This window comes from Bubalus kerabau, chromosome 15 (genome assembly GCF_029407905.1).
Source record: "Bubalus kerabau isolate K-KA32 ecotype Philippines breed swamp buffalo chromosome 15, PCC_UOA_SB_1v2, whole genome shotgun sequence".
Taxonomy (NCBI): Eukaryota; Metazoa; Chordata; class Mammalia; order Artiodactyla; family Bovidae; genus Bubalus; species Bubalus kerabau.
Genome location: NC_073638.1, coordinates 67,556,903 through 67,580,543, shown reverse-complemented (window position 1 = coordinate 67,580,543; position 23,641 = coordinate 67,556,903). Strand labels below are relative to the sequence as shown.

The 23,641-nt window shown below is 49.8% G+C and overlaps 1 protein-coding gene across 1 annotated transcript in view; it reads right to left on the bottom strand.

Moving 5' to 3' along the window:
- Positions 1 to 5,621: 5,621 nt before the first annotated feature.
- PRR5L (proline rich 5 like) overlaps positions 5,622 to 23,641 on the bottom strand; it is a 79,919-nt gene continuing 61,899 nt past the window's right edge. Inside the window, exons 7-9 of the mRNA XM_055547773.1 lie at positions 20,783 to 20,923; positions 15,821 to 15,947; positions 5,622 to 6,849 (exon numbers count right to left, since the gene is read on the bottom strand). Coding sequence (XP_055403748.1) covers positions 6,455 to 6,849; positions 15,821 to 15,947; positions 20,783 to 20,923 — 663 coding nt within the window. The 3' untranslated portion in view covers positions 5,622 to 6,454. The remainder of the gene's footprint in view (positions 6,850 to 15,820; positions 15,948 to 20,782; positions 20,924 to 23,641) is intronic.

Genomic DNA, 23,641 nt, shown 5'->3' with positions numbered 1-23,641 from the left:
TCTTTTAGGTTCTGAAGTCATTGACTAAAAATCATAAATAGCACCCAGTGTCTCTTGGGGATGCTGGCAAGAATGAAGTCCATCAAGTTGGTCAGCTTCACTGGTAATTTAAAGAATGCTGAGGAACAATCACCAAAATTATTTGAAATGCTATTGGCACCCCACTCCAGTACTCCTGCCTGGAAAATCCCATGGATGGAGGAGCCTGGTAGGCTGCAGTCCATGGGGTAGCTGAGGGTCGGACACGACTGAGCGACTTCACTTTCACTTTCATGCATTGGAGAAGGAAACGGCAACCCACTCCAGTGTTCTTGCCTGGAGAATCCCAGGGACGGGGGAGCCTGGTGGGCTGCCGTCTATGGGGTCGCGCAGAGTCGACACGACTGAAGTGACTTAGCAGTAGCTGTATGGTTTCCTTAGGTGGGGGTGAGAAGAATCATTCTGAAAGTCTGCAGGTCTGGGTCTCATATTGAAAAGAAACTTCTGGTAATCCCTAAGCTTGGTCACCTGGGATGGTACTGTCTTCTTTAGTAGGCGTGTAGTTTTCAACCCTGGTTCATTGGTCTGGGTCTAGCCAGGGGACAAAAGCCACATCTGTCATTTTAACAGCATTTAGTAGAACGATTATTAATCATGTATTGGACAAATAATAAAATGGCAAAGAGTAGACACCGAGGAATCACAGAAGTAACTACAGGAAGCAATGACAACCCATAGAAGGGAAAGACTGGGAATGACTGAGGTGTTAAGGGTTGGTGGGGGGTTGCTGAGAGCTGGATTGCCAGTGTCTGAGGGGGCCCAGTCCAGGGTGCTGCTGTCTCTCAGAGAGGATGTTAAGGTGGGTTCCGGGAGGGAGGAAAACCTGCAAACTGGAGGTAGCTGCAGCTACTAGACCCAACTGCCAGCGCAATGGTGACAAGACAGGAAGCGGTGACTCCACCAGCTTCCCAGGCTCCCTCTAGCGCCCCCCACTGGCAGAACCAACAGCGGGCCCCCTCTCACAAAGCAGATGGGTGATGTGCAGAGGCCCTGCGCTTGCATCCCAAAATACAGAAAAGGCTGGAAGCTAAGACAACAGCTTACCAACACACTGGGAAGATTTAGGCTTAAGTGGGGAAAGATTTAAAATAAACAAAACTATAGCTCTAATATTTTTACGTTAGGAAGGCAAAGTGCATATTTGATATTTCAGACGTGATATTTAAGAGAGTAAGTTCCATTAGAATGTCACTTTTATAACTCCACTTTAAAATGCATAATTGAGTAATTAATTTAGGCTTGCAATTTTTAAATAGTGACATCTAAGTTTAAGTAGAGTATAAAAACATTTAAAGTTTCCCTTATTTATAAGTTTAAATTTATTAGTTTCTATAAGAATTTAGGATTGGGGAAGATTTTGCATGCTGTCAGAAATACTGAAGTACTTTAAAAAGAAATAAATATATATAAATTTATAAATGCATTTAAAGCATTTGAAGTGCTGAGCTAAGGTTGTAAATAGGACCAAGCATTATTCAAAGGCTCCTCCAAAGTTATTGCTACAATCTATTAGACTTATATAAAGAACAATAAAATGTGTAAGCTGAACTCAAAAGCCCCCCAAAAGTTTAACTTGTCTCTTAAATTGAATATTGATTCTAAAGACAAAATTATTAATTGTACTATTTATTAAATGATTACTAATGATTATACTTATTAAATATTATTTTTAAAGCCACATTTAAACCTATTAATATTTAAAGATTAAAAAAAAAAACATTGAGGGGTTTCTCTGGTGGTCCAGTGGTTGAGAATCCGCCTGCTGATGCAGGGGACATGGGTTCGATCCCTCGTCCAGGAAGATCCCACATGCCACAGGGCAACTAAGCCTGTACACCACAGCTACTGAAACCAGCTCGCCCTAGAGCCTGTGCCCTGCACCAAGAAGCCACCATAATGAGAAGTCTGCACACCGCATATGGAGAGGAGCCCCCACTTCCTGCAACTAGAGAAAGTCCTTGAACAGCAACAAAGGCCCAACACAGCCAAAAATAAATAATAAATAAAACAACAAAAAAATTGAAATCTTTTCTACATAAGGAATCCATTGTCCAGGTTCCCCCAACCCCTGCTCCCTACCCTATGAGGTTTTCTAGAAACAGTTCTAGAAGAGCAAGAGAAGCAGCTTTGAGTGGACATCAAGTTTAAAGGCCCCCAGGCCAGGCAGACTGGTCTCCCTGGACACTGAGACTGGTACCCACCTGCTGGCTGCAGCTCAGTCTTCTCAGTGTCCCCGGCACACCATGAGGCTGGCCTTTCCTCCCTGAGACTTCAGTAGAGGGGCAGCAGAGGCAGTGGTAATCAGAGGCCCATGGAAATCTTGACATAAAGATTATCCCAGTGGGCCCAGTGGAATCACAAGGGTCTAAAGAGTGGACAAGGGAGGCAGAATGGAGGCTGGGGTGATGCAACATGAGGGGGACTCAACCCATGGTTGCGATTTTAGTGTTGAAGATGAAGAGGCTGCAAGCCAAGGAATATGGGCGGCCTCTGGAAGCTGGCAAAGGTGAGGAAATGGGTTCTCCCCTCGGAGCCTCCAGAGAGGAACGCAGCCCCGCCAACACCTAGATCTCTAGCCTGGTGAGACCCAGGTCAGCCTTCCAGCCTACAGAATGTGAGATCACAAATGCACGCTGCCTTTTTTTGGGCTGTGCTGGGTCTTTGTTGCGGTGCACGGGCTTTCTCTGGTTGTGGTGAGCAGGGGCTCCCCTCTGTTGCGGTGTGTGGGCCTCATTGCAGTGGCTTCTCCGGTTGCCGAGCACAGGTTCGAGGCGCACGGGATCAGTAGCTGTGGAACACAGACAGCTGGCCCACAGCACGTGGGACCTTCCTGGACCAGGAATCGAACCCCTGCATTGCCAGGTGGATTCTTAACCACTGGACCACCAGGTAAGCCCAGCGAGCGCTCATTTGTGGTAATTTCTTATGGCATTGAGCGGGAACAAAAGCAGATTTTAAGTCTGATCCCAAATTTAGAGCGACCGTCTCTAGCCACCTGGTCTGGGGTCACTCACACATTACCCACTAGTCACTGTGTTTTGCCATTCTGTTGTTAATGTTGTTCGTGACTTGAAATGCCTGTGTTCACCTGACTGCCCGCCTTCCCCCATTGGATGGTAAGCCCCAAGAGACGCAGGCACACGGGTTTTCTGTCCCATCACCGCATGTCCAGTGCCCACAAGTGCCTACAATGCAGTGGCAGTTCCACAAATATTTGGTGGGAAGATGAGTGGCTGGATGAGTGAATACAGGTAGTGCACCAGTGACGTGAAATCTACCGAGGCAGACCTCTCAGCATTCCTAGTTCACTGTTCCAGTCTCTGAAGGCTCAATGAAAAGTGTGACTGCTCTCCTTGACCTCCTCCAGGGTTTTCAATCAGTTCAGGATACACCTCTTTGAAGGCTCTTACAAAGGCTCCTTCTGGGTCAAACACTCAGGAAAGAGACCAAGCTGGCTTCAGAAGAGACCTTGCCTTTGCAGACTCTGTTCGGTGTTTTCCAAGCTCCTCCGCAGACAGGCTGTTCCTCCAGGAAATGACTTGCCAATCCAGATGAGGTTGGCAAGCAAAGCCCAGGGGAGACTGGCTGAGGTCAGCCTGCTGCCTAACCCAGGGGTGGAGGCAACAGGAAAAGGGACCTAGAAGCCGGGAAGGCGGGTTCCTCACACCGGGAGTGTGCAGACAGGATTCAGAGGTCTAACAGACGCCCTCAGACTCAGAATTTGCAAATGGACATGCTTGCAAATTCAATCAAGACACACAGCCCGGGAACAGAGTAATGTACAAAATGATGTTTATTGAATCTGTTTTGGAAACAGACAGCATGAAAGGCTTTTGGTTTATGAGCTCACTCGGAGTTTAAGAGTCGTGATCGTTTCCTGTCATTAAACCTCAGGCACGGAAAGATCCTAGCTTAAATAATGAAAACGAATCTTCATCTCATGAAGGGGAGAAAAAGTGGTTAAAAGCACTACAGCTGTTGCTCTTGCAATAGCTCTGATAGCCTGAATGCTCATAAACATCAACAGTTTTTCTAAGTACAGTGTGAAGTATTTACTGTACAAATATCAGGTGTGTACATCAAAGGTACAGTTGTGAACTAGCTAACATTCATTAGCAGTTAAGTACACTGGGTCTATACTGACGCTCCCATTCTTAACCTAAGGGCTTACACATTTAACTGATGACTGCTGTCCTCATCAGGGGCATTTAGTAAATGGAAAAAGCATTTAAAAACATATATATCATTCATGTTGTAAACTAAAAAAGCAAACCCAACCATGATTAATTACTTTGCTGGGATCAGTAAATACTAGTCCCGAGTGCTAAGTGTGCCAATAAGGACAGAAGCCATCGGTTAAAGAAATCATCATACGTTACCTACTGATATTCCATTTGCTAATGCATGTTAGTGAACGCGTGGACTTTACCCAACACAGCCACAGATTATTTTTTGTTTGAAATTCTCAGAAGGTCTCCATTGCATATTTTTTCTTCCATCACTCTCTTAAAAGGATGTAAACGAAACAACTTCTTAAACAAAATTTCCAAATCAGAAGCCATCAAAAGCACGACTCTGGTCATATTTCAATCTTCACCCAGAAGGGAAATATCGTCAAGGATGAGTTTAGAAGGTCTCTTCCTCTGCTGGCAGCTTAGACTGTCCTCATCCTCTCTCCAGCTGTATTGGAAGTCAAGCTGGCTCACAGCTCTGACATTTCATAAACAAAGTTTCCAAAGACTAACAGGATACCTAGAAGGTGCCAGAAGTGTTCAGGGCCTTCTCTTTTTTTTTTTTTTCTGGAGTTGTTATCAGGGGGCCAGCAGACAAATACAAAAAGAACAGTGGAGTGAAAGGACATAAAAAGCCCAGACCTGTATGGAGGAAGCAGTGTTGAGAAGATATTATATGATTCAGATGGTAAAGAGTCTGCTTGCAATGCCAGAGACCTAGGTTCAACCCCTGGGTTGGGTAGATCCCCTGGAGAAGGAAACAGCAACCCACTCCAGTATTTTTGCCTGGAGAATTCCATTGTCAGAGGAGCCTGGTGGGCTACAGTCCATGGGGTTGCCAAGAGTTGGACACGACTGAGTGACTAACACTTTCACCTTTTATACATAAATAGTACCAAAGCCTGCTGATCCAAAGAACATTTCCAGACCCCAAAGGTTAGACATTCCAGGCACTTCTAGGCACTGCTTTAATCACAGGGAATGAACATGTCTCCAAAAGGTCTTGCCCACATCAGCCCTGGCTCCCCCCACTATAAAGCCCTGAGACATCTCATTTGCTAGACCCCTCTGCTCCCGAGGCATGCTGAGTCTCCTCATCTCAATACAACTTTTCCTATAAACCATGACACTCACAAACACAGGGCTTACCGCACTCAAAACCAGCTGCTTCCAGAGCTCCGTACCTCGGGGCCCCAACTACCATGGATTGCTTTCACCCTGAACCACTCCTAATCTCCTTTCTTAGGGGGTTTGCTATTTTTCTGTGTGAAGACCCACCTCCATGGGAAATGAGCAGTGCAAGATCTACATGCAAATATTTGCAAGCAATTTTATTTTTGAAATGATGTACATTAAAAAAAAATTCAAGTCAAATCCAGGAACAGATTAGTTGGTTGGTATCAGCTGGCCCCTCCCCCATGACAGCAAAGGGGTCAGTTTCTGAAATGAAAGAGGGAGGAAGGCACCAGCTATTCCACCGGGAAGGTTAGTTCCTTGAGTTGGGGAGAAAGCCTTGGGAAGGGAACGCTGAAGCTTAATTAAAGATGGGGTTCCTCTAGCCACGAGGCCCTCCTGGGCCAAAAGCCAAAGACAGCATAAAGGGTCTGGGTACAGGTGAGGAAGAACCCTCATTGGCCAGTAATTCTGAAACTGAAATGGAAGATGCATTCCTGGTCAGGCTTGGGAGGGGCTGCAGTCTACTTTTACTCCACACAAGAGGGTCAAGAGGTACCTCTCTCTACTGTCTCTTTTCACCCACCAGCCTCTGTATCACGAAGGCTCAAGGAGAACTCCACATGCCAGCACATCCTTGCTGGCTTTGTGTGTGGTTTGGATGACCTCCAGCTATAGGAACGCCAGGGGCACTGTGATATACAGTCAGGAGGACCGGACAGTCCATTATCTGAGAATAAAAGCCCAGAGAGGAAGATCTGGGTTGAGTCAAGCAGGCAAGAGAGCAGACATTGGGCAGTTAGATCTGTGTGGCTGCAAAAAGGTGATCACCGTCCTGAAAATGGAGACGCTTATGACGGATTTCCCCTAGGGCACTCAGACTAGCCTGTATCCAAAAAGGCAGAAGGTGGCATTGCCCAGAGGAAGTGCTCCCCTCGGCGATCCTTGGGGATGCAGCTGCCCTCATCCTGGTTGCCAGGCAGCAGCTGGGAGTTCTGGGAGATGGGGGTTCAGCTCAGGGAAGCACAGTTCAGCTCCGAGTCCTCCTGGCTGCCCGTGGCCCCCTGCTCTGGCTCGTCGGGACCGTCGGTGATGTTGGGCTCGCTGGAGCACTGCCGGTGGGGCGGTGGGAAGCTGGGTGGCAGCAGCAGGCACTTGTCCTCGCCTCCAGGCTCCTCCCCTAAGCCCGAGTGCATCATGGTGGCCATGGCCAGGAGCTGGATGTCCGAGTGGGCATTGGCCACCGTGTGTCGCCGGACGCTGCCACACTTCTCTAGGTAGGCCTCCCCCTCTTGCTCCGTCAGTGGGGTCAGGGCCATCTCGTTCAGGGGCCGGCTGACGGGGGTTATTGGGGAGGCGTAGTTCAGGAGCGTGACCTTGGGCCGGCCCCTGGAGTGGCGCCTGGCTGCAAGAGAAAGACCAGCAAAGGCTGTGATTGGGTGGGGGTGGTAGGTGTCAAAAACCCCTAAAGAATTTGGCAGAAGAGGGAGGTGGCAGCTCCACCTTCAGGGATGGCTTTAGATGAAGCCCTGAAGCACAAGGAAAGAACTTGGCTACATCTATGTTTCTCTTGTAACTTCACTTTGTTCGTGCCTAATCCTGCCTATGGCCAACATGCCCTCCCATAGTAGGAGTACCAATGGATGTTCCATGACAGATGAAGGAGCTCCAAGGGAGTCTCCTCACATTTGCAGCTGCTGCCTCAGCTTCCTTGGATTTGACCTCAATTCCCTCTAACCAGTCTTGTCCGAAGACCTGAGCGCCAGCTGGACCAGTTGCCCAGAGATGCTCTGGGCTCCATTCAGCATGATGAGCCCTCTGCAGTGTCAACAGAGGAAGTGGAAAAGGCCTCATAAGCTCAAGTTCAGAGGAATAGCTAACTGGGGGGACCTTGGCTATCAAAGCAAAGGCAGTGGGACATCCTCTGGATCATCATGGACCAGAACCACCAACACTCCCAGCAGCTTGATGATCTGAGGCCTGAGTTCTGTTCAAGTCGATACTCTGGATTCAACCGGCCTTTCACAGCACCAAAGAGGGGATGAGGCTCCGTAGATGGCCCATGGAGGCAGCAGAGAGCAGTGGACATGAATTATTTTAAAAACTGCTGCTTCTCAAATTCTTACATTTTGGAAACTATGCTCAACCTTGACATGTGTTCATCTTTTGAATCCTCCTAAAAATTGAACCTAAGTTATGATCATTTTTCATAGTTAAAGTGGGAGATAATATGAGCATCAAAGAGATAGGAATTGGCCTACGCTCACACAGCTAGAACATAGAAGAGCTGGGATGCTAGAACGTAGAAGAGCTGGGATGCAAACAAGGGCTGTCTCACTCCAGACTCACTTGTGCTCGCTGTCCACACAAAGCACATATAGCGACAGCTGACTAAGCATCCCGAGGGAAGGACAAGCCAAGTACATGAGGTTCGAATCCAGGGAGGAGCCGGAAGGAGGAAGCCTGTGTACAAATAACACCCAGTTGTGAAGGTCTCTCCTCTCCCACCTTTACAAGGACCACGCCAGTCCTGAGACCTCCAGTGTGGCCGGGGCAGGGCCCAGGGCAAGCTTGCATCCCCAAGGCCCCAAGAAAGCCTCCTCTGTAGGCACTAGCCTCCTATCCCACTGAGGTACCATGTTATCAGCATGAATTGGATGAAAGACCCCAGCGAGGCAGAGGAGGTGAGGATGGAGGGCTGAGGAGCGGTGGGGTCTGGTCAAAGCCTCTTTTTTCCTTCTGCCCTCTTCCAGCCAGTGCACACACCCCCAGCCTTCCAACCTCCCAACCCATCGGCACCTGTCACTGCTTTCCCCAGCTCCCCCCATTCCTAAGACCTGGAAGACTCCTAACACATGCTTCTCTCAGCAGGGGATTCCAGGGGGATAAATGAGGAAGGCCTGACCTCGCTGGTGCTCCCTCCACCCCTGACAGGATAACAAAGGGTGGAGGGGGAGACCTGATCTCTAAAGGGAGAAAAGACGGCACTCACCAGTCACAGACTGGTCTTGGGACACTCAGCCCATGCTGCTCTAGTTTACTGTTGGGTTTTCCCATGGATCTGGAGGCCCTGAAACATGCAGTCATCACCTTCAAAGCTCAAGCGCTTTGATGGGCATTGTAGTGAGGGTGCCGTGTTCATCTGCAAAGTTCTCAGCAGGTCCCATCACTGGATGGTCTTATATGTCCATACATGCACATATGCATATGCATATAAGGGCTTCCCTTGTGGCTTAGCTGGTAAAGAATCCGCCTGCAGTGCGGGAGACCTGGGTTTGATCCCTGGGATGAGAAGACCCCTGGAGAAGGGAAAGGCTACCCACTCCAGCATTCTGGCCTGGAGAATTCCATGGACTGTATAGTCCATGGGGTCGCAAAGAGTCGGACACAACTGAGCGACTTTCACTTTTCATATGCATATATGTGTATACACACATGTGTGACTATATACACATACACAAATATGTATATACAATGACAAGAGAATAAAATCCTAACCCTTAGGACTAAGTCACCATGACTACTCACTTGGAGCCCCCAGGAGCCGTTTGATGGCAACAGCAATTATTTCTCAGGATCAGGTAATAATACGTAGAATTTAGAACTTACTGAGTGTCTTCCCATCCATCATCTTACTGTTGAGTCCCAATCTCCCTCTGAAACACTAGGACATCTCTCATCATCCCCATTGTTCAGATGAGGAAGACTGAGGCTCAGCCCAATCCTCTGAAGCCCTATATAGCAGTGCCCAGACATCCCTAATACACACTGCTGCGTCTCCGGCCTCCGTCACTGCCCTTGAGCAGCCCACTCTCTGAACTCAGGCAGCAGCAAACACTGCCTGCAGCAGTGCCAGACAAGAGGCTGGGTCCTCACGCCCTTCTTTGGGGGAAAAATGATATAGGGGACAAAACGCCAAGGAGCCAACAGGACAGAAGAATCTATGCCAGACGTCGGCAGAGGGCCTCTCTGAAGCGTGGGTGCTTGCACGCGCCAAGTCTCACATTTCTAAAATGTTCCCACATTTTTACAATAAACCATGTATTACTTTTATGATCGCAAAAATCGATAACTATAAAACAGAAGCACCGGAAGAGTTCAAAGAAGCAGGGACCCCATTAAAGAACCATCCTTTAAAAAAAGTGCCCTTGAAAACAATTCATCTTCTCTCCTGCTGCTGTTAAAAGCCAACACTCAAGGTTGGCAGTTGGAAAACCCAGGTGGTGGTGGCCCTACAACCAGCCTAGGAGGAAACTGGACTGGACAGTGAGGGCTTACTACCGGCAGATCAAGAAAGAGGAGAAATCTGGAACAAAGCCCAGGCTCAGGACGCAGGATGAGGTCTGGGGGAGAGACATGCATGGTAGACACACAGCATCTCTGGAGGAAAGAATTCCTTGGGTGGTTTCCATCGTTCCCAACCTGGCAGAATGAGCTAGCAAGCTGTCTCAGATGGGTGCCTGGACGTCGTCCGTCTCTCTCACACTGTTAGTCTAGCAGCCTAAAGGTTCTGGAGGGTTCTACTTGGGCCTTTGCGCAGAGATGGAGCCAGAGGGGGTGTGGCCAGCCTGGAGGAGGGGGTCCCCATGATGCCCCCCTTTCAACAAATGTTTCAACAAACATCTTGAGCTTTGTGCAAAATGTTGTGTTTGCTGCAGAGAGCAAAGAGGAGCATAAATCTGATATGAGGCCTCACACAGGGGCTGGAGCACAGTGGTGAGGGGTGGGTAGGGGAAGTTTTAGGAGCAGTCATTAGTTAAGCATCTACTATGCACTCTATCCAAACAGGAGAGGCTTCACTGACACGATCTCTTGACTGCTTTGCAGAAAAGGAACCTGAGGTTGACATGCTAAGTCATTTTACATTCATGGTTAGTGATGAAACTGGGATTCAAGCCCAGGGCTGATAGCACAGCCCTTGCTCCTGACTTTCTGGAAGCCAGCACACACATTTGTGTTAAAACCAGGTCAACACAATGTTGACCAATATCAGGGCAACCAATGTCAGGGCAGGGGTACATATGAGAGCAGGCTGGGGAATCAGAGGAGGAGGAGTTATGAAGAGGGGGCTTCTCAGATGGGCCTAGTCCTCTGAGGGTCAGACAGACTGCATGGCTGTCCGTTCATTCATTCCCTCCCTCAGCGGAGAGATCTACACCATGCCTAGCCAACAGGGGAGCCACATGCAGTAAGTCTAAGGGGGAGACCGACAAATAATCAGGCCGTGACTAACACAGCATGGTAAGGTCTGGGATGTGGTTTGGGGTCCGTAGAAGGGAAGGGGAGGCACACACAACTCCTCATCTGGGGTGATTCCACAGGCCCCAGACCATCCTACTGGGCCTGTAATATAGCTGTTGACAGCTCTGCCAGGCCCCTGCCCAGCGACAGGGCAGCCTCTTCCTCCTCTGTGTTCGGCCCTCCACAGCTCAGAGACGTTAAGTAACTTACTCCAGGGCACACAGCTGAAGCCCACCCTGGTGGTTTCCACAGCCCTGCTCCCTCTGCGGCCAGCCCCGCCTCTCTTAGGACAGTTCCCTGCCGCTGACCCGGAGGCCACCAGCTCCTCCTCCTGCCTTCTGGGCACAATGTTCTGGCTCCCAAGCCTGGGTGTGGACACAGCAGAGACCACAGGGGCGGCTGGGCTGTGTGAGTCCCCTGGGCAGACAGTGTGTGCTTGCAAAGCTCCCCCCAACGTTCAGAGCCGCCTCCCAGAGAAGAGACCACAGGGGCCCCTTGGGAGGCCTTTAAACTGCATAGTAGGCTTGGAGCTGATAGTCAGCTCGCCACACAGGCTGCTTGTCCTCTTTGCCTTCTTTTTCTTATTTGCATCAGGGAAAGCTGGGCCCTGCCATTCAGAGCAGGAAGTCTCCATAGGGGATTGACTGAGCTGTGGGTCTCCTGCCTGGTGCCTAAAAGCTGGCCCCTCCTTGGCAAGGGGGCCCACGGAGGAGCAGCAAGAGGAGCTGGACCCTGACACCTCCTGCACCCTGCTCCCAGCCTCCTCCTGTATTTGCTCCTGCCTCACTCCCCAGGCGCCCCACGGAGCCCTGGCATTCGTCCCCCTGCTCTGAAGCCAGCCCTGGCAGCTCCCTTCAAACCCCCAGAGAGAAGCAAAGCCCAGAGGAGGCGGTTCTTTGTTGGGGACTCAGTTCCCAGGCCTTTGATCTCCCAGGCTTTCGGCCGGGCCCCACCGGAGTGGCCCCCGTCAGGCGTGTTACAACGCCTGTCCATCAGGTTCACGGTGGGCGTCTCTCTTTAGGCCCTGGCACCTGAAAGTCCATGAATGCCGACTGGTCAAGAGGACAAGTTACCGTATCCTGGGGCAAAGGACCCTCCCCCTGGAGCCACAATGGAGAGAGATGAGTGGGAGGCCCGGGCCTTTGTGCAGGAGAAAGGAGCGCTAACTGAGCCAGGGCAGCAGCCTGGAAACTTGGGAAACTGGAAAGGTAGAAATGTGGGCCTGGCCTCTGACAAATTGGCCTGTTTTTGTTTTGTTTTGTTTTTAAGATTTCATTATTTTCCTCCTCACCCACTACTCCCTCTGCCGAAGAAAAGTGACAGCTTTAGAGGGAAGGACACACACACACACACACACACTCACTCCATCGCATCCTGGGACTCATCTTTTCTCTCCAAAGCAAGTCTTGCCCATCCATGGGGTGAGGCTTAACTCTCAGACCCATGGGCCTGGCGGGCAGGAAGAGGGTCCACCCGTGAGTCCCCGGCTCAACCTGCCTGAGCCCGTGAGTACAGGTGGGAGCCCCTAGAAGGCCGCTTCTCCAGCTCTGGTCACCTACCCCGCGTGACCCTGGGGACGTTTCTTACCAATGCAGAGTCTGAGGTCACGACAGCAAGCATCCCCAGAATCTGGTAGGATGACTACATGCCAAGTGCTTGCTCAGGGCCTGGAAGGTGACAGGTGTTTTGAGATGCTGGGCCCAGCTGCCCTTCAGCCCTCCCACCCTGTCAGGCCCAGAGAGGTGGTGGGAAAGGCCTCCTGAGATTTCTCACGTCCACCGCCTCTGCTCCGTCTCTTTCTACCTCGGCCGGTTGTCACAACAGGCAGCTACCTCTTCCACAGACAGGAGAAGAGCCTCTGTTCAACTGAGGGGAAGACTGAGCCGCAGAGAGTCCTCTCTTTATCTAGAAAGGGGTGTCCTCCATAAGGAAGGGCACTGTGGTGGCCATTTTAGCTTTTTGGTGTGCAGGGGTTGGTTGGGGATGACGTCCTGGCCCCGGATACCTCTGGCACTAAGGACCGCGTGGACAAAGAATGCCGGCTGCCATACCACTAAGCAAAGGATGGGCTGGCCATCGAGCCAGCAGCCACTGCAGCCACCCCGGACTGTGCACCCTCAGGGGGCTCCGGATGGAGAAAAGCTATAGGAGAGCAGGCCTAGACGTTAGGGTATGTATCGAAGGACTTTGAGATCAACATGTACACACTGCTATATTTAAAATGGATAACCAACAAGGTCCTGCTGTATAGCATAGGAACTCTGCTCAATGTTATGTGGCAGCCTGGATGGGAGGGGAGTTTGGGGGAGAATGGACACAGGTATATGTATGGCTGAGTCCCTTTGCTGTCCACCTGGAACTATCACAACATTGTTAATTGGCTATACTTCAATATAAAATATACTCCAATATAAAAGTTTTTTAAAAAAGGAATGACTTCTATGAGCCCAGACTCTTGCATCTTCCCATATGTAGAAAAGCACTAAATTCACAAACTTGAGATATCTATTTTTCTTTAATTAACAGTATTCTCTCATAGGAATAACAATATTCCAACTACTTGGTCTTTGTTGCAAAAACTTCCATACACCCTAGTTCCTCCTTCCCTCTTTGGAACAGTCCTCCAGAGCTATCTGAGAGGCTGTCTTCTATGCTCAAGTACTTAATTTTTCCATTGACTAAAACATAATTCTCAGTTTTTAGGGTGTACATTTTTTTCAGTCGACAACTGAGAAGGAAGGACCAGCTTCTCTGCAGTCCCTCAGCATCATCAGTCACCTCTTGGAGCTGACACGGTGGGTGGGGGGCGGGTGGAGTGTGGGAGAACAGCTGGCCAAGGGCAAAGAGCTGGGGGCTTTGAAAGCCTGTCTCCAACAGCCAAGCGACCTTGACCTTCATTTGCCTCACCTGTGAGTGGGAACGTGGTATCCAGCCCACCCCGCACAGTGCCCAGGACGTGGTCTGTGTCCCGGGGCTTCCCCTGCCGTCAGCCACTCTGCAACTCTAAAGCTCTCTCAGTTCCTCAAACGTTGCCCTCTTGCTCCCCACCCACCTCCTCATAACCTCAAAAGCCTACCAGAGATCCTTCCCTTTGCCTGGTCAATCTTCCTTCCCCATTGACTCAGCTAACTTGTATTTATCCTCCGGGTCCCACTGCAGAGATCACCTCCTCCAGGGAGTCTTCCCTGATTGCCCAGTCCTCTTGCGGTGGGCCCTGGACTTCGCCACTCAGAGCACTTGTACACTGATGAGTCATGGTCCCTGTGCCAGAGGGCAGGGGTGGGCAATTTTGTCACAGATATCACCTGCAGCAGTTCACGAGGTGCCAGGGACAGGGTCTTCTTAGTACACATTTGTTGAAATAATAATATAATAAAAAAGTAATCAAAAGAAGGTCATTTCCTCCCTTCTCGGGTTCTACTGTGACAACGCCCCAGAGACAAGGACTGTCCTTGGCACAAGAATAAAACCTCAAGGCCTTTGATTACAATTTGATGAAAGTATGTATGAGTCTTATTATAGCTGAAAAGTTGAAGGCATCCCCTCTAAGAGCGAGTTCTCACTGAACAAACTTCCAAATCCATTCGTGTTCCCAGCTCCAGGCCCAGCAGATGGCGGGGTCCCTGCCATGGCCCGGCTAACCCACTGGCACGCTGACATCTCCCTGTATCCGCCTGCCCCAAACTTGGGGGCCAGTTGGCCCGGCCAGAGCAGGAAAGTGGCGCCCAGCCCTCCTCACGGGGAGGGCAGGGAACTGTTTTCCTTTAGCCGGCTCTTGCCAGCTCCTGGGTGGAATCAGGGAGGAGGGAGGGAAGGAGGGAGGGAGGGTGGAGGACCAGGCAGGCAGAAGACTGGGGCCAGCACCCTCAGATTTGTGGTGACTGTGGTTAAACTGGTGTCTCCAGAGAAATATGAAGGGGCCCTAACAACTGCGGCAGGCCCTGCTTTCTTCTGCAGTCGGGAGGCCCGGGAAGCCCGCTGGAGGCTGCTCCTCCCCTCTTTTCTTTGAAGCCCAGCTCTGTCTCCATTCAAGCAAGAAGAGGGGATAAAAGGTTTCAAATTCGGGAAATCCCTTTCCACCTCTGCACCTGTGTGTGGGTGCTGGTCACCCCAGCCTCAGGTACCACCCATCCATCTAACAACTAGTTTTTGACTGTCTACTCTATGCCAGGGCTTCCCAGGCGGCACAGCAGTAAAGAATCTGCTTGCCAACGCAGGAGATACAAGAGATGCAGGTTCAATCCCTGGGGTTGGGAAGATCCCCTGGAGTAGGAAATGGAAACCCACTCCATTGCTGGGACAGAGGAGCCTGATGGGCTATAGTTTATGGGGTCACAAAGAATCAGATGTGACTTAGCAACTGCGTATGCACACACACTGCATTGCCAGGCACCATTTTGGCTGCTGAAGTTAGAACCACAAGCCAGAAGTTCCTGCATTTGCGGGGGGTGGGTGGTTCCATTTCAGAGAGTAACTGAGGAATATCTTTTATGATATTCTATAGCTATTTCCTCATCTAGACCGTAGTCTCACTCAAAGAAGGAATAGACCCATTTCATCTCTAGATTCTCCGGGGTGACTAGTACAGAGCCTGAATTTTAGCTTTACAGCCACTGAACGAGGCCTCAGTGGGATTTGTCCCCCAGTCCAGGAGTCCCTGTCCTGCATGTGAAGTCCCTGGCAGTACCTACAGGAATGCAGTGGGCAGCCAGCAGTTGGATCTCCAGCCACACACCCAGTAAGCTGGCTTCACGTTTTGAGCCACTTGCAAAAGGAAATTCATCACTGGTGGTTTTTCCAGTCATGAGGGGGTGGGCTGCAGTCAGGCATGGTTTTTGGTGTCAGATACAGGAAAGTTAACACTGCAGGCACCAAAACAGATCAAAGCCACTGATCAAAGATGTGAATCAGACAAGCACCACCACAGAAGTTCAGTATCTGTTCCTGGGGAGGAATCGGCCAAGCTGGGAGGTTACTGCAACAACCAGGCCAGAGGGAAACACGAGCAGTGAACATGCAGAGGTTTGCACGACCCACGTGGGAAGCAAAGGGCTTGGTGGGTCATCAGGGCTCAGGGAAACATAACTGGTACCAGTCACCGAGGCTCCTGGCAGCTTGAGAGCCGGCCCCCTTACCCAATGTGTACGTGGGGCCTGAGAGGCCACGGTCCTCGCTGATGCCAAGGAAAGGAGAAACCACCTGCTTCACCAGCTCCTCCAGCTGCAAATAACCCTCACTTGGGCCTGTGGGCTCGTGAACACTCTGGAAATAAACAGCCAAGAGAGACAGGTCAGTCCAAGTCACCATGGCCAGCAGATTCTGGCCACCCTCCCACTACATTCAAAGCAGGCTGTATCCTCGTGGCTGAATGAAGGAAACCCAGGCTTGAAGCCCCAGGCACTGGTCCTGGGTGGCGGTGATCAGAACTGTGCATGGCAAGCACCGTGGCCTCTGCGGTGGGATCCTACCCCAAAGCAGGGCCAGTGGAACGGTGGGACTGTCCCCACCCCAGCTCCAGGGCTGAGGTCTGACCGGTCCCAATCACAGCCAGCTCACCCTCTCCGTCACAATAACTGTTCCACACCAGGCACACAGGAGCTTTATAGAAGCACTTTATTGCCGGGGTCCAGCCCCGGCTGATCCAGGGTATTCGAAGGGGAGACGGCGTCGGTGACTATTTAAATATTCATCAAAGATATAAAGAGTAATAGAATGAGGATAGCTCAGTAGGAAAATTCAGTGGAGAAAAGAGGCTGAGTAGCTTGGTTTACGCGGGGGACCAATAAAACTTCAAGACAAGAAGCTTGCACCACTTACGTAGGCCGCAGGCGTCCTTCCATTCTCCCGAAGGAGAGGAGACACTGAGGCCTCCCCGTAGGATCTTAGAAGCCCAGGCATAATTAGTAAGCATGGCGGGTTCCACGCTCCAGATGGAGACTCAGCCAGAGTTTGAGAGAGAGAGCGACATGGGGAGACCAGTATTTCGAAAAACTGATCCCAATTCTTTATTTTCCATGGTCTACTTTTATACACTGAGATGTTATGCAAAAGTCATGTGGGGTCAGCAGTCCTGACTTTTATTAAAGTCAGGTGCTTCATACAAATGTATACAGAGGTCTTAGGGGTGTTACATCATCTTCTGGCCAGGGGGCCTGCTGACAATTTATGACCCTCTCCTTGTGACAGTGGTCAGTCAACCAGAACACTTTTTTCTCCAAGGGTGATTATTCTTAAAACAGACGCCACCCAAATAAAGTTACATTCCTATAGGGTGAGGGTGTAGTGGGTTTTAGTTAAGGAAAGAATTTACTTAGCCTAAGGTCTAACGTGATTATTAATGTGTATAAGGGCAGGGGATGTGGAGACTTAGCAGTAAACATTGGCTCAACAAATGAAAAACCCTTCACCAATACAGTTTCTAATCAGCCCACTATACTTATACTAATGGTTTTCTAACTTCTCTAAAGAACCTGTTTTTAGAAGGTTTAAAGCATCTTGTGTCTCTCACAGTTGGGAGGCTGTGAGCAATCACATGTGGCCGGACAAGCCTGTCAGGCAGGCTAGAGAACCTTCAGAGGAGTTTGTAGGTTGAAACACTCCTTTCATGCCCAGGAATTATTATTAACTGGAGCTCTAAGTTAACTCCTTCTCCGAAAGAGGTGGTGGGGGACAGCCCCCCATAAAGTCAGAGGTGTAGGGGAGAGTACAAAGTAGTAAAGTAGGCAGGCTCTGGTTATGGGGGTAGATGCTCGAGAATTTCCAGGGGTACTCCTGAGGCTCGATCCCGCCTTTGTGTATGTCGAGCCTCCTTCCTCATGACCTTTGCCATGGGCGGAGTGCCTCACGCCGGCCCCCAACACTTTATGTTTCATAGCACCTGCCAACAACCCTCACCATCCCCCCTTTTACACACAAGGAAAGTTAAGACTCAGAAAGCTTATGTAACTTGCCCAGGAAAATACAGCTGGTAAGTGGCCAAAACCCAGGACTGGCACACAAGCTGCCTGGCTCTGAGCCCATCTTACTGCTCCTTGTTAACAGGCTAGAAAAGAAAGTGGGAGAGAATCTGGAAAAGAACAGAACAGCAGAAGAAAGGGAGCATCACTGTGGACCAGATACACATTTAGTACCAAGGTGAAGGGTCAGTTCAAAAGCACAGGAGTCCTAGAAGCTACAAGGAGCTGGAAAGTCATCGAGGTTTTCTAGAAAACCAGCTAACTCTGAAGGAATTCAATTTCTTGCTGGAAAGGCGTGGAAGCCATGTGTTTGTATGGAGGGCCCGCAAGAGAGCAGGGCTTCATGGGCACTGTGCTCAGCCCAAAGGGCCAGCTGTCAGAGTCTCAAAGCGGTAAATCACTCTCGTTTGAAAAGAGAAAACTCTCCCCTGCACTGGAGTTTAGGAGCTGGGGCCAAGAAGGGGGAGGGGCCAGTCCTACAGATTGGGTGGAGACCCCTGGGTGCAAGCTCCAAGGAAACTGGCTGATGTGGTACCTTGTCAGCTCCATCACAGCTGGGGGCAGTGGGAGGCAGGGTGGCTTACTGAAACGAAAAAGAAGGCTGAGGAGGGGGCTATGGGGCAGAAGACTTGGTGGTTGCAGGACCAGGAAGGGGTCAGAATTGATGAAGAGGAAACGTGAGCGAGGTTGTCTGGCACTTGAGGGGGCTGCTCATGGGAGAAGACCTGAGGGTTTTCCATGTCCCTCAGCAAGAGCAGAAGCACTGGGAAAGGCCAGCAAGATGCCTCGCTTGATACTCCACAAGGACCTACTGTAGGGCACAGGGAACTTTACTCAGTACCCTGTAATAACCTATATGAGAAACTGACCTAAAAGATAAGAGATTCATGTACACGTGTAACTGAATCACTTCGTGGTACATCTGCAAGTAACACAACATTATAAATCAACTGTACTCTAATATGAAACAAAAATTAAAAAAAAATAAAAACAGGTGGAATTTCAGAACTACTAATATGTGTAATGTGCTAAGTCACTCAGTTGTGTCTGACTCTTTGCGAACCATGGACTGTAGCCCTCCAGGCTCCTCTGCCATAGAATCCTCAGGGCAAGAAAACTGGAGTGGGTTGCCATTTCCTTCTCCAGGGGATCTTCCTGACCTAGGGATTGAACCCGGGTCTCCTGCGTCTCCTGCACTGGCAGGTGGGTTCTTTACCATGGGCAATGCTGCTGCTGCTAAGTCGCTTCAGTCATGTCCAACTCTGTGCGACCCCATAGACAGCAGCCTACCAGGCTCCCCCGTCCCTGGGATTCTCCAGGCAAGAATACTGGAGCGGGTTGCCATTTCCTTCTCCAATGCATGAAAGTGAAAAGTGAAAGTGAAGTTGCTCAGTCGTGTCCGACTCTTAGCGACCCCATGGACTGCAGCCCACCAGGCTCCTCCATCCATGGATTTTCTAGGCAAAAGTACTGGAGTGGGGTACCATTGCCTTCTCCAACCACTAGCAATACGGTATTACAAAAGCTTCTTTGTTAAAAAAATAAGTATCTATCACAACTAACTACAGAATTACATGTTGAGAAAAGAAAGGCTTCACTTAGGAAGGCATACAAGAGTCTCCACAAGGGTGAGGGGATCCTCCAGGTGGCAGAAGGGAGAGGGGAGCCTTATTCATGCTCCCAGAGACCCACCCACAGCCTCAAAAGTAGAGCAGTTTCAGCCCCAAAACCACCTTGGTTGGGTTTCAGAGCTGAGGACACTTTTATCTCATTTTTTCACCCCTTGATATTTCTCATCTGCCTTCTCCCCACAAGACTCTTCCACTCTACAATTCCTAAGCACTAAACAAGAGAGGGATGCAGAGCGAGAAGAAGAAGCAAGAAGTGGGAAGAAAATTCTGAGCTGCATCAGAATCCCTGGGCAGAGAACCTGACTTGCACACAGCCCTCTGGGAAGGAGCTATCCTTGGCTTGGCTGCTGGACTGGCTATGTATTTGCAAGGCTCAGCACAAGATGAAAATGTGGGGTCCCTTGTTCAAAAATTAAGAATTTCCAGATGGTGATGAAAAGTGAAAGTGTTAGTCGCTCGGTCACGTCTGACTCTTTGCTACCCTATGGACTGTAGCTTGCCAGGCTCCTCTGTCCATGGGTTTGTCCCAGCAAGAATACTGGAGCAGGCAGCCATTCCCTTCTCCAGGCAGTCTTCCCAACCCAGAGATCGAACCCGGGTCTCCTGCACTGCAGGCAGATTCTTTACCATCTGAGCCATCAGGGAAGAGAATTAAACCCAGCATGGGATCCTGTTGGTGGGGGGAACGGGGGCGGGGGAGGACCCTGGGGCACTGGCTGGCAGGGGGCACAGTGGCTTGATTGGGCGGGTCCCCTCAGAAGGGACCATTCTAGAATAGTCTCAGACCTGCCTGCGCCTGCCAGGGAGAATCAGATCTCCAGGGTGGTCAAAGTCTCTGGTTCATCCTCTTCCTGGACAGCCTAAGGATAGGACCTCATGACCCAGGGAAGGAAAGGTTGAGCCCCTTGTATGTTTTGAGGAGGGAGGGGTTGGTTCAGGGCCATTTTGGAAATGCACTGGGAAAGAGAAAAGGCTCTTCACTCTGTAGGAGAGGTAGGCAGGGAAAAACCAGCCCCAGATCTCTTGATGCTGTGGACAGTGCGGGCCCAGGGAGAGAAAACAACAGTTATAGCTACTGGGGCCCAACTTCCCTGAAGCAGGGATGGTCCGAGGGCAGTACAACCTGCATGTTTCCTTTAGATCCAGAAGCTGCCACCCCTGCCACCCAGAGTTAGTCCTGGGCTGGGGGAAGACCCGCCTTTGTCACTGTCGCACCCCCAGCCTCTGGCTTCCTGACTCCCAGAGGGTAGAAGAACATGTCCCAGGAGGCCCTCAGGGAAATGATGCCAAATTCCCCGCGTTAAAGGGACCATCGCTTATGGGGCATCTCCAAGTGTCCTGGGAGACTGCGGGAGGAGAGGGACCTTGACAGGGCTCGCTGCACGCACAGCAAATGGACAAAGGAACTGGAACGTGACCAGTGGCACTAAAGAAGACAAACTGAGCCAGGGTGCTCCAGCCACAGGGGCCCTTTCCCTCATCCCTCAGTGATGTCTCCGTCGCGCCTCACCTGCAGGATGAGCAACATCTGGACGATGGACGAGGGCAGCTGGGGCTGCGCTAGCAGCAGCAAGTCCTCCAGCTTCACCTTCAGCAGCACCAGGTCGCGGAAGCCCAGCAGGGAAATCTGGCGGATGGTCAGCTCCTGACCCTGGCGGAAGAGAAGAGGCAGCAGGGGGACGTAAGAGCTTGTGGGATCTGTCACCAACCACATGGGAGCCAGGACCACAATCAGAGGGTGGGACTGGTGTCTCCAAGGCCCAGGGGGGCTGTTGAAGAGAAGAATATTTGACCCCTGTTCCTTCAGAATGAAAGCTTCATTTAAGATAAGGTATGACTCATGGGTTCAAAAAGATCCATGCACCTCAATGTTCATAGCAGCGTTATTTATAATAGCTGAGACATGGAAACAGCCTAAATGCCCCTAGGCAGATGGCTGGATAAAGAAGCTGTGCACACACACACACACACACACACACTGGAACACTCAGTTCAGTTCAGTCGCTCAGTCATGTCCAACTCTTTGCGACCCCATGAATCGCAGCACGCCAGGCCTCCCTGTCCATCACCAACTCCTGGAGTTCACTGAGACTCACGTGCATCGAGTCAGTAATGCCATCCAGCCATCTCATCCTCTGTCGTCCCCTTCTCCTCCTGCCCCCAATCCCTCCCAGCATCACAGTCTTTTCCAATGAGTCAACTCTTCACATGAGGTGGCCAAAGTACCAGAGTTTCAGCTTTAGCATCATTCCTTCCAAAGAACACCCAGGGCTGATCTCCTTCAGAATGGACTGGTTGGATCTCCTTGCAGTCCAAGGGACTCTCAAGAGTCTTCTCCAACACCACAGTTCAAAAGCATCAATTCTTTGGCGCTCAGCTGTCTTCACAGTCCAACTCTCGCATCCATACATGACCACTGGAAAAACCATAGCCTTGACTAGATGGACCTTCGTTGGCAAAGTAATGTCTCTGCTTCTCAATATGCTGTCTAGGTTGGTCATAACTTTCCTTCCAAGGAGTAAGCGTCTTTTAATTTCATGGCTGCAGTCACCATCTGCAGTGATTCTGGAGCCCAAAAAAATAAAAGTCTGACACTGTTTCCACTGTTTCCCCATCTATTTCCCATGAAGTGATGGGACCAGGTGCCATGATCTTCGTTTTCTGAATGTTGAGCTTTAAGCCAACTTTTTCACTCTCCACTTTCACTTTCATCACTACTTAGCCATAAAAAGAATGGAATTTTGCCATTTGCAACAACAAGGATAAATCTGGAGGGTATTTATGCTAGGTGAAATCAGTCAGACAGATAAAGACAAATGCTGTACCTTATCACTTACAAAACAAACTAATGAATATAACAAAACAGAAACAGACTCACAGGGAATAAACTAGTGGTTACTAGTGAGGAGAGGGAAGGGGGCAGGGGTAACACAGGGCTAGAGGATGGACAGGTACAAACTACTAGGTATAAAATAAATAAGCTACAAGGATATATTGTACAGCACAGGGAATATAGCCGATATCTTACAATAACTTTAAATGGAGTACACTCTATAAAAACACTGAATCATGGTATTGCAAACCAATATTGTATCATTGTAAACTAATACTGTGAATCAATTATATGTCAATAAAAAAAGTACGGTGTGACTCAACCTGCCTAAATGACGCAAAGGTGACACAAGACACATATATTGAGGGTCGTGCTGTGCTGTGAGTGGTCAGGAAGGAGGACGAGGAGGAAACAAGAGGAAAGACAGACAGCGCCTCCCTACACTCAAGGCTGTGTCCTCAGCTTCAGCCATTCAATATTTGTGGACCTATCATATGCCAGGCAAAGAAGGAAATATAGGACCTGTTAAGACTCTTCTGCCAATGCAAGTAACATAGGAAGAAAAATCACTGAAGATGTAGAAGAAAAGGATTTGTTCAACCACGTAGATAGGGGCTGAGGATGAAAATAGTGACTGATTATTGTAAGAGCTGATCCTTATCTTAGGAAGGCTAAGTAAGACCCTTACCTCTGACCATGTGCTGGGCTTGACTCTCAATATGCTAGATATAAATGGCACATTTAATCCTCATGACCACGTCTGAGACAGATATCGTAATAAAACCCAATCCACAGAAAAACAACCCTATACCCAGACTGACAGGAATTTACCCAAAGTAGAGCTGGATCTCAAAGATAAAGTATTTTATTCTAGAGCTCCTAAAGTTTCCCAAAACAGAAAGGGAAAGGGGGGCCCATTCCCAGACACTCCTTTGCACATGTGTACACAGCACAAACCCCAAATTGGCTGGTCTTAGAGAAGATGAGATATCATCAGGGTATCCTCCCAAAGGGATGTGGCCTCCCATTCCTCAAGTTGGTCAAGGCTTAAGGAAGTTTTGCACTTCCTGTAACTCCTTAGGGTTTAGAGAAACACGGGCAAGAGTGGTTTTGCCATTCTCACAGCCCCCTACTCTCCAGTCCCAAGAGATACACCCCACCCACACCTCACAGGCTCAGTTTAACCATTTCTTCTCTTAAATTTTTTTTCTTTAGTTCTAAGTTCTTTTTTTTTTTGGCTGCTTGAAACACACAGGATCTTAGTCCCCTAACCAGAGATCAAACCCATGCCCCTGGAGTGGAAGCATGGAGTCTTAACCACAGACCACCAGGGAAATCCCTAACCACTCCTTCTTGATTGCCTTCCCTGGCCACCCCCAATGGTGGTGGTCCCCCCACCTTTCCCAAGGTCCTACAATTTCTATTCTTTGCACCACATCTTAGCAGTTGGTACTGACTGCCTATCTCATAGGTGTCTGTGCCCTTGCTTCCTCTCCAGGACTCCATTCACTCTACAAGACAGAAAAAGGCAGGCAA